We start from the raw sequence: 11346 nt of genomic DNA, 5'->3' as shown, positions 1-11346 counted from the left end.
GCCCTGTCTGTAGAAGTGGTACCCATTGCAGGGGCATACAGGGAGCTGATTGCAGTTCTGCCTCTGGCCCCATGCTGAAACCACCCAGCAATCCCAATCCCAATCCCAGCCCCTGCTCCCTGACCCCACCTGCCTGTCCCGCTCCCAGATGCCAGTCCCAGCCTGCCTGCTATGCCATCTGAGTGATACATATGTAACACTTGCTTTTTGTGAACTCAAGTTCACTTTATCCAAATTGTTAGGTGTCACTGTGGAAGACAAACCAAGTCTAGTGTAGTTGTCCACAGAAGTCTAGTGAAATCCAGCTTAGTCTAGACAAAAAGCAATTGTAAAAAAAATAGGACAGAAACTTCAAAACATGTGTTATGAAGTTCCACTGCATAAACCCTCCTTACCCAACCCAAAAGCCCCCATCAGATCAAAGTTAGAGTGTAAACTGGATCTAGCCACGTAAAGCAGCAGCTTATTGGCATTTCCAATGTGATGGAAGAACCAGGCCCCTGGTCTTCACTTTTAAGGCACTCTGAAAAAACAGGAAGAGAGCAGAACAGGAAGAATCCCGCTTTTGACACAAGAAACCCAAGTACCAGGTAACTGTAAGCTAGTTACCTTGATGCCAACTCAGGGAAAGTACCAGAAAGCTCACAGTGGATTTCATTAGTAAAGAATTATTGGACACAAATATAATTCATGTCAGTTAGCATAATTTTATAGAAAACAGGTCCTGGCACAACTTTATTCTTTGACAATTTTTAGTGGATAAAAAAAACTATATAGATGGCCTTGGACTATTCACTATTTTCATCAGTGACTGGACAATATAAAATCAATACAGTTGAGGGCTCCAAGGGGTACACAGATTTTCTGAACAGTAAAAAAAAAAATTAAAACAGAGCAGTCACACATAGCAGACAATCACTTGGTACACTGAGACCTTTTAAACTAAGTGAATAATACTACCAAATGCAAAAAACCCATGCAAATGGGTTTGCCACATGGGAAAAAAGGCCAAAAATGTACCCAGGGATTTTAATAGAGCAGTAGCGAGTAAGGAGTGTCTGTATATGGCATTCCTGTGACATCCTAGGAAAGACTGCATTGCTGGTGTCCACATTTCAGTAAGTATGTGGGAAACCTAGCAAGGTGAAAGAGAAACACCACAAAAGTGACTTAGGGACTGGAGAAAATATTTTTTTTATGAAAAAACTGTACAGAATAAAAGTTTATTCCGTGCAGTTTTTCATTAAAAAAAAAATCAATAGCACGTAAATAACATTATGGGGAGAACGGAGCTTCTTAATCTAGTAGCAAAAGGCATAACAAGATCTAATGCCTGGATGCTAAAATGACTATATTAAATGGGAAATAAGGCATATTAACTTTTAACAATGAGAATGATTAACCACTGGAACAAGCTACTGTAGGAAGTGATGGATCCTCTATGCCTCAGTGTCTTCAAATACAGATAGAATGCCTTGAGCCAAATAAGTTATTCGGTTTAATATAGAGATAACTGGCTGAAATTTAAGGGTCTGTGACAAAAATGAGATTAGATTGGTTAATGATCTAATGGGATTATTTGTAAATATTTGAGTAATTTTCTATTTAAAAAAAACAACTTACAAATTAAACAGCAGCTATAACTTATGGCAAAACATAATTTCTCTGTAAGATTAATCTACTTTTAAATATAAAGTATACAAAATGTCAACATAATTCTGAGAGAAATGCTCCTGCAGTTCTTGAAGGCAAGTTTTTTTTTCCATTTTATTTCTCCAATACAATCCAACAGTAGTAGAGTGTTACCACAACACTGGCAATGCCTTCCTCTGGGAACTTAATGCACTAGAGACTGATTAGAGCTACTGAATGTAAACAGACAATAAATGTACTCAATTCTTCCATTGTTAAAGTTTGCCAACAATGCAGCTAGTGGCACTGTTCTTACCACAGCTATATAAAGGCTAAAAAATCTAACATTATTAAAGCTTTTTCTACATAAGGTTTAATAAAATATCCATACAATTTAAACAAGGACAAGTGTAAAAAAAAAGGAAGTAAAACCTCTTGCATATTTGTCTGCTTTTTCTGAACAATTTATGAATGGAAAATTCAGTTGCGGTAAAACTGGCAGCCTATCTTTAACACAAAAACAGATCCCTACTCTCAAAAGTGGGCACAAACAGAATGATTCTTTGTGGCAATTTTTTACATTAACCTAATTTTCCCTCTCAAGTTTTCCAAGTTATTTCTTCCAGCAAACTACCACAAGCATACCTTGCAAATACTCTGGAAGTATTTGTTGCAACTGTAGCAAACTACAGCTTGAGTGCAGCCAGGTAGGTGTTATAAAAGATTACCTACATAATCCTTTATCCTACAGCCAAAAACAGCCAAGCAGTACAAAACTGCATCCCAATCCATTTTCATATAAACTATGTAAAAATGCCAAGGCTTACAAATACATACAAAAATCAGTCACCTGAGATAAAATTGGAAATGAAGATTTAACGAACAGCCTGGTCTACTGACTTCCAAATACATTTTAAGCAGCAGCGTCTCCCCAAATGTTGACCACTTGTGTATTTCTTTTTTATTTCTCTATTTCTTCAACCTCCCACCATTTATAATTGGTTTCTTTCCTTTTCACCTTTCCTCCCATACATACTGAGCACTCTAACACCTGCTTTTTTGTTTTCTTCTGACCGTCTTACCTCCCTCCCAAATTAAAAAAGCCTAAAGTCTACAAAAGTCTAAAAAAGAAGAGACATGTTGTTCAAAGCATATTTTCACAGTATTTACACGAAACTGAATACCCATTCACTCCACTAAACTATAACCATTTGGGATTAAATTTTCCATGCCAATCTGACACACCTGCTTGCCATCCCTCCCCCCACCAGCAAAAATAGTTCAATTCCATCAATAGGAAAAGTGGTAAAAGGGCTTAACAACCTCCTTGGCTCAACAGGGAATTCATGAACTTCCTACATCTAAAAAGAGAGGCGTATAATGGATGGAGGACAGGAAACACCACTAAGGAGAAGTATACAGCACTGGTTCGCACCTGCAGGGAGGAAACTAGAAAAGCCAAGGCTGCAATTCAACTCCATCTGACTACACACATCAAGGACAATAAAAAGTCCTTTTTCAGATATGTGGGGAGTCTAAAGAAAAACAAGGGCAAGACTGGACTCCTGCTAAACCAGTCGGGACAGCTGACTACCCACACGCAGGAAAAAGCCAATCTGCTTAATAATTACTTTGCATCAGTTTTTCACGAGCCCAAAGGGACCACCCTGCTGAACATGATGTGGGATGACCAGGGTGAAGATGAATATATGCCCACAATTACTGTGGATTTTCTGAGGGACCATCTTGAGAGGCTGGACGCCCATAAATCCGCTGGTCTGGATAGGTTACACCCAGGAGTGGTGGTAAAGGAACTGGCAGACATCATAGTGCAGCCACTGGCAAGGATATTTGAGAACTCGTGGCACTTGGGCAAAGATTGGAAGAGGGCCAATGTGGTGCCTATCTTCAAGAAAGGGAGGAAAGACGACCTGGGAAACTACAGGCCAATCAGTTTGACCTGAATCCCTGAGAAGATTTTGGAAAAAATTATCAAAGAAACCATTCCTGACAGGCTAACAGAAGGCAACATTATGAGAGATGGCCAGCATGGGGCTGTTGCAGATAGGTCTAGCTTGACCAATCTTATTTCCTTCTATAACTAGGTGACGTATCACCTAGACCAAAGGGAAGAGGCTGATGTCACATATTTGGACTTTAAAAAGCCTTTGACCTGGTGTCCCATGATGTCCTCATGGAAAGATTAGGCAACTGCAGCCTCGACTACTCCACAGTCTGATGGCTGGTGAACTGGCTCCGAGGTTGGACCCAGAGAGTGGTAGTTGACAGAACCGAATCAACATAGCACCCAGTGATTAGTGGTGTCCCCCAAGTCTCCGTTCTCGGACCTGCACTCTTTAATGTCTTCATAAACTATCTGGACACTGGTGCCAAAAGCAGACTGGCCAAGTTCACTGATGACACCAAACTTTGCAGAAGAGTCTCTACACCTGAGGATAGGCTGGTGATCCAGGCCGACCTTGGTAGGCTTGCAAGGTGGGCAGATGAAAACCTGATGGCATTCAATACAGAGAAATGCAAGCTGCTCTACCTTGGGGGAAATAAAACCACATCACACTTATAGGCTGGGCAATGCTACACTTGCTAGCACCACGACCGAAGGTCTTGGGGGTCATGATTGACCACAAAATAAATATGAGCCACCGATGCACTACTGCAGCTAGCAAAGCAAACAAAACCCTGGCTTGCATTTACCAACGCATCTCGAGCAAGACCCAGGAAGTCATCCACCCGCTGTACTTGGCCTTTCTGTTGTCAATGGGACAACTTAGGTGTAACTATTTGTAGAATTAGGATAAAATATAGCAGCATGGCGTACAGCCACTCACTTTAAAACAAAACAGTGTTAACCCTGAAAAGCTATTTAGATTTTCCCTGAATTGTTACATAAACCTGTACACATCCAGGCCAAAACCTTTAAAACCATAAGCCAAAATTTAGCAATCTGTATTTAGGCCCCAAGGAACAGTATCATTCTTAGGTCAAAAGACCATTCAGAATCCAACTCCCACTCATTTGCATCTAATATCCCCCCTGCCACCACAAAATTAACCACACACACAAACAAGAGCCTATGCCACTCTGTTCCTACCTCTTAAACAATTCCCAAAACTGTACACATTAATGCTGACATTAACACTGAAATAAACAAGAAGACAGCCATACTAATACTTAACACCACTAAATAGATTCATAAATGTAGGGTCAAAAGGGACCTGAGTAAATCATCAAGTCCGACCCCCCGCCCTGAGCAGGAGTGAATACTGGGCCACAGCTAGGTAATTATCAAGCCTCCTCTTAAAGACCCCCAAGGCAGGAGCCAGCACCACTTCCCTTGGAAGTTGGTTCCAGATCCTAGCCACCCTGACTGTGAAGTAGTGCCTTCTAATGTCCAGCCTGAATCTACTCGCAAACAACTTATGGCCATTATTCCTTGTTACTCCAGGAAGTGCTCGGGGGAACAGGGTCTCTCCCATTCTCCGCTGGTCCCCCCTGTTAAGTTTATAGACAGCCACCAGGTCCCCTCTCAGCCTTCTCTTGTGAAGGCTGAACAGGTTCAGGTCCTGTTGCCTCTCCTCGTAGGGTCTGCCCTGCTGTCCCTGGATCATGCAAATGGCCCTCCTCTGGACCCTCCTGATGCTGGCCACATCCTTCCTAAAGCACGGTGCCCAGAACTGGATGCAGTACTCTGACTGTGGCCTGACCAGTGTTGCATAGACGAGGAGGATCACCTCCTTGGCCCTGCTTGTGATGCATCTGTGGATGCATGACAAGGTGCAGTTAGCCTTACTGACCACGTCCTCACATTGGCAGCCCATGTTCATTTTGGAATCAATAATGACGCCAAGATCCCTTTCTGCCTCTGTGCTGACAAGAAGGGAGTTCCCCAGCCTATAGGTATGCTGCTGTTTTTTACTGCCCAAACGCAGTACCTTTGAATTGAATCCCATCCTATTTTCATTTGCCCACCCCTGTAACCTGCCCAGGTCCAGTTGTATCCTGTCCCTCCCTTTTAGCATGCTCACCTCGCCCCAAATCTTCGTGTCGTCAGCAAATTTGAACAGGGTGCTTTTCACCCCCTCATCCAAATCACTAATAAAGAAACTGAACAGTACAGGCCTGAAGAATGAGCCCTGGGGGACTCCACCACCCACATCCCTCCAGGTCGAATATGTTCTGTCCACCACCACTCTCTGGGTGCAGCCCCTCAGCTAAATTTGTGATCCATCTGACTGCAGGCATCAATGCCACAGTCGCCTAGCTTTTTAATGAGAATGGGGTGGGAGACAGTGTCAAAGGCCTTCCTGAAGTCCAGAAAGACTACATCCACCGTGACACCTGTGTCCAATGATCTTGTGACCTGATCGTAGAAGGCAACCAGGTTGGTCTGACAGGACCTGCCTCTAATGAAGCCATCCTGGTTGCCCCTGAGCATCATCCCCCCTGCTGGTCCTTCACAGATATGCTCCTGGATAATTTTCTCAAAGAGCTTCCCCAGGATAGAAGTAAGGCTAATGGGCCTATAGTTACCCAGATCCTCCCTTCTCCCTTTTTCGAAAATGAGGACCACAGTGGCCTTCTTCCAGTCTTCTGGCAGCTGGCCAGAGCACCACGAGTGCTTGTAAAGCCGTGCCAGGGGCCCTGTGATAACCCCTGCCAATTCCCTCAGAACCCTGGGTTGGAGAGCATCTGGATCTGCTGATTTGAACACGTCCAGCTCCTCCAGAAGTTCCCTAACTCAGTCCTCACTGACCCTAGGCCTGGCAGAGTCTCTCCTGAGTCCATCCTGAATCCCAGTGGGGGAGATGTCCCAGTCCCTTCACAAAAAAATGGAGGCAAAGAATTTGTTAAAAGGGTCTGCCTTTTTCTCTGATGCAACGACCAGATTGCCAAGCATCTGGTCCCCACATTACCCAGTGCCTTCTTCATACTCCCTATGTATTTAAAAACGGACTTTTTGTTGTCTTTGATCCTCGATGCAAGCCCTAGTTCCATATCTGCCTTAGCTTTCCTAACAGCCGCCCTACAAACCCGAGTTTCATAGTTTGTAGGGTCGGAAGGGCAGATCATCAACTTCGACCCCCTTCCATGGCAGGAAAGAGTACTGGGGTCAAACAACCCCAGCAAGGTGTTTGTCTAGCCTTGTCTTAAAGACCCCCCAAGGTAGGAGCCAGCAGCACTTCTCTTGGAAGTTGGTTCCAGATTCTAGCCACCCTGACAGTGAAGTAGCACCTCCTGATGTCTAATCTGAATCTACCCTGTGCAAGCTTGTGACCATTATTTCTAGTCACTCCTGGTAGTGCTCAGGGGAACCCCAATGCCTGCTGGTCCCCTCTGACTAGTTTGTAACAGGCCTGTGAGAGACAGTGCCGAAGGCCTTCCTAAAGTCCAGAAAGACTATATCCACTGCTACCCCTGCATCTAAGGATTTGGTGACCTGGTCATAGAAGGCCACCAGGTTGTTCTGACAGGACCTGCCTCTAACGAACCCGTGTTGGAGTGATGGAGGTATACTCCTCTTTGCTGATGGCCCTTCCTTTCTACTGGGTGTACGCCTCCTTTTTGGCTTTCAGGTGTTCCTAAATGCCTCTGGCAAACCAGAGGGGGCTTTTGAGCACTCTTGCCCCTTTTGATTCTTGTTGGGAGTGTCACCCCCTGGGCTCGGAGGATCATCTTCTTAAGGAATGACCACTCGTCTTGGACACCCAGCTCCCCTACCCTCCAGGACCTCAGTGCCCCTCCTACCAATCTTCTCAACTCGTTGAAGTTGGCCCTCTTGAAGTCAAGGTCTACTGCCTTGCAGCAGGCCCTTGACACCCTGTGCTAGATGGTGAATTCCAGTAGACAGGAAAGAGCAAAAAAAATTCAGGCTTGCCAAACAGAAAACAAAAAAGGCAGAGTTATCAAGTTATCATTAGTGCAAAGGTGTGTGTAACACACACCCACAGATGCATGAATAACGCTTGTCCCTTGCAGCTGAGCGTGGCAGTACACCTCCTACGAAAAGGCGGACAACCATCTGCAGGAAGTCAGCAATTGTTGCTGGCCGCTGACACCAGCAGCTCACCACCTTCCCCCCAACCAGAGCTGGCAGCATCTGCGGGAGCTCCCCACTTACCACCGCAGCACTCTTGCCACCATGTCCCCCCAGCCGCTGGGGGACAAGCGTTGTTCATCCGTCTGTTGGTGCATTACACATACCTTTGCACTAATGTAACTTCTAATATTTAAGTTTCCTATATTATTTCCATTCAAATGAATTCTGCTTCATTAATGATAAAAATAAAAGTTGATCCATGACATCACTGCCATAGCTAACACAGGCTTACAACCACAGGGTTACATTTCGTGGAACTAAATACATGGAAGTATTTTCTTTAGTGTTGCTGTATACAAGAGGTGTAGAAGAACAGCTGCTTTTCACCCATCTTTCAAGTACAACATTTACTTACTTGTGGCTCCAAATCACTTTTAATTTTCTCTAACAAATTGTGACCAACCACTTCCAGTCTGGAGTAACAGGGCATGGTATATTTCGACTATAAATGTGTTATTAAAGGATTGTGTACAGTATGGCGCAGTCTTGAAAAGTTATGTTTTATGATGATCCAAAACACTACAATTCTGCATTTTTAAAAAAAAGGAGACATAATAAGTGACAACTTGCAGGCCACTGTTAATGCTGACAGGCTGAAAAGGGCAAAATATGTCTAAGGAGCAGACAGTATAAATAGAAAGCTCTACTACATGTCCGTAATTTCAATTGCAAGGTTCCACTTGAAAGAAACATTCTGATACCTTCTCCAAGGCCTCTGTCTCCTTACTGATTTTATTTTCCTAATCACCTCTACTTTTTTAAGCTTCAGCAGTTAATTCAAGCAACTGACTATACTCTGGGTTTTTTTGCTTCATGCTCACCATTATGTTGCCTCATTCTATTTTCAGTATTCTAAACGGTGTGTTTTACTGTCCAAACCACTTCTAAGAGCTAATTCAACAGAGATTCTTCTAAAGATGTTGATCTACCAGCCAACCCACAGGTTGCTATAGAAATGTTGCACCTTTTCTCCATTCCTCTGAGATCTTGTAAAAAGATCTCCGTTACTGGACTGCAGACTTGAACAAAAATAGCACCCATTTATGAATTAATGTATGATTAGTATCTAAACTAGTCAGCCCCCAAAGTAAACTTCAGAGAATATTTTATGGAAATTAGACATTTTGTACTTATTGTTATCTTTAGAAATTGTTCAGTGACATGTTTTGAAGTCCTGATGAATATCTCTCCTCACTGCAAAGTCAAAAAAGATTTCCAGTTGACAAGATCCCCAACCCGATAACAAAAAGCACAACATGTACATTTCAGCTAATACTTGATGATAAGTGAACATTTCTGCAACTAACACTATTTTTGTCAGTCTTGAATAAATTACTACTGTAACTAAATTTCAGGCACTTTTCAAGCCTACTTTCTTCTAAAACAGTGGTTCACAACCTTTCCAAGCTGGGGCACCCATCCAAAAATTCAAACTCTTAGTTTTCACTCATTTTTGACTACAGAAAAATACTAAAGCAATTCTTCTGTTGCAAATTACACAGCTCAAAATGTTTTGAACACTATGGATTCCCATTTGAAATCTTTAGGTTAAACTTTTCAATCAGGTTTGCACACCTACTAACATTGTGTGGTGTCCTGTGGTACCCTTGAAAAGAAACTAAAATACCCCAGGGTGCCACGGCATCCAGGTTAACACTCACTGTGCTAAACATCTGAATACCTAATGGGGGAACAAAAGAGGTTCCTCATGATTGGTTCCAGAGCCTCACCAAGACCCACCAGATCTAACAGCCTATATGTCATTACTACCAATAAGATGTGAAGTTATTACCAATAAAATGATGATTATATCTGGAAAAAAGCTAGGTCTGACAGTAAATGCTTACAACAGACTTTGCATTCTAAGAGAATGACACTGTATACCAACATCTAGCTATCTGAGTAAAGATATGTAGGATCCAACTTAATTTCAACTGTCACAACTTTTATCACAAGTATAAAAAAACCTGCATATTAGCTCAGAACTTAAAATGCTATCACCTAACTAGACATACCAAGCTATTTACTTAAAAGCACTTAAATATGAATATCGAGAACGCTTATGGAAAATAAATTTGTCAATATATTTATAGCCCCATCAGATAATCCAAGGGGCTAACAGATTTCTTTTTTTCCTCCCTTAAGGTTCGTAAATCACTCGCCCTACCTCTCACAGGCCAAAGCAAAGGGCTTCGTACATTTTTAAAATTATTATTCTAAGGTTAACAATGCCCTTATATGTTACTTAAAAGGGTACTCAACTTTTACACAATTCAGTACTTGGGCTTCCATGTCTGCCACAATACTGTAAAAATTCTTCTTTTAAAATACTACTGAAATGAAGGAACAAGTTTCCAAGTCTTATTTTAAATGAGCTCCCAAGCAATCTATTCAAGTTAACTGGAGAGCAAACACACAAACATGTACTAGTATTAGTATGAGAAAGTTTGCAGTTTACTACCACTTGCTGCTCACATTTGGTGCTGATAAAAGCAGGGTATGAAAAACTATAACTTGCTGATCCTCAAACTATCTTCCATTCCAGTACATGTCATACCCTGCCTGAAGGGTTTTGTGAAATCCCTAGTCTTATTCTTTGCACAAAATTCCCAGAGGCTTCCTTTCCATTAAAATGATTTTATACCATCTACCTTAACAAGGTCACACTTGTCAGTTGTCTAACATGAAAAGCTGTACTGGCAAAATCTCAGATATTACCGCAAAATTAAGCACTTATTCTTTAATAGCCATAGTGAAGAAATCACCAATTTTGTTCCCCTGTTTGATTTAATCGTGTCTAATCATATTCGCACAGCATCTGGGGGTGGTTTAGGAAGATGTCTAAACCAGCCATTCTCAACCAGAGGTCCATGTAATGCCTGCCCTGTAGTATGTGTACACACAACTCATACCAAACCTACAACCTTAAAAGTCTCTGCCAAGCTCATATCTCCCCAAGTTCCTTGCAATAGAACTGCTCTGATATTTTCTTGTAGGCAAAGAAACACCAAGCACTGGCATTTTCACAGGAACTGCCTCCAGTCTAAAACAAGGTTGAGAGCTGCTGACCTGAGCAGGTGGGGCCCCAGTGCTATTTTTGGCTCCTGCTTTTAAAGGCGAAAAAGAAGAACCAATTTTACAGGAGACAGACCAGGCCCAGGACAGATTTCTTAGAGCTGCTTGAGGAGATCTAGACTGCAGAGGCAGCAGACCCCGGGCAGGGGCAGCGCGGGACTCGGACCCAGAACCGGCCCGGGCCGCGGGAAGGAGGGGGAAGGATCCTGGGGGAGCCCAAACACCCCGCGGTTTCCGGCCCCGCCCGGCACCTGGGCCCAGCCGCCACGCCCCGCTCAGCGCGCCGTAAGGCTTCTTCACCGCCCCCAGCGCGCGGGAAGGCGCCGCCCGCCGCGCGGCCCTGCTGGGCACTCACGATGGTGACGCTGGCCTTGCGTAGGTCGCGGTTCTCCTCCTGCAGCGCCTTGCACTTGAGTTTGTAGGTCTCCAGCTCGATCTTGAGTACCTTGTTTTCCTGCTGCAGCGAGGCCAGGCGGTTCGTCAATTCCTCCAGCCGGAACGGCGAGATCACGATGCCGCCC

General features: G+C 43.5%; 1 protein-coding gene across 1 annotated transcript in view; it reads right to left on the bottom strand.

Moving 5' to 3' along the window:
* Positions 1-11345, bottom strand: part of CCDC6 (coiled-coil domain containing 6) — a gene marked incomplete at its 5' end in the record, with an annotated part of 111608 nt that extends 100263 nt beyond the window's left edge. Inside the window, one exon of the mRNA XM_019507720.1 lies at positions 11181-11345. Within this exon, the coding sequence (XP_019363265.1) occupies positions 11181-11345 (165 nt within the window). The remainder of the gene's footprint in view (positions 1-11180) is intronic.
* Position 11346: the final 1 nt, after the last annotated feature.

The sequence above is a fragment of the Gavialis gangeticus genome, unplaced genomic scaffold, assembly GCF_001723915.1.
Source record: "Gavialis gangeticus isolate Ggan-Ray unplaced genomic scaffold, GavGan_comp1, whole genome shotgun sequence".
NCBI lineage: Eukaryota > Metazoa > Chordata > Crocodylia > Gavialidae > Gavialis > Gavialis gangeticus.
This window is presented reverse-complemented; position numbering and strand designations above follow the sequence as displayed.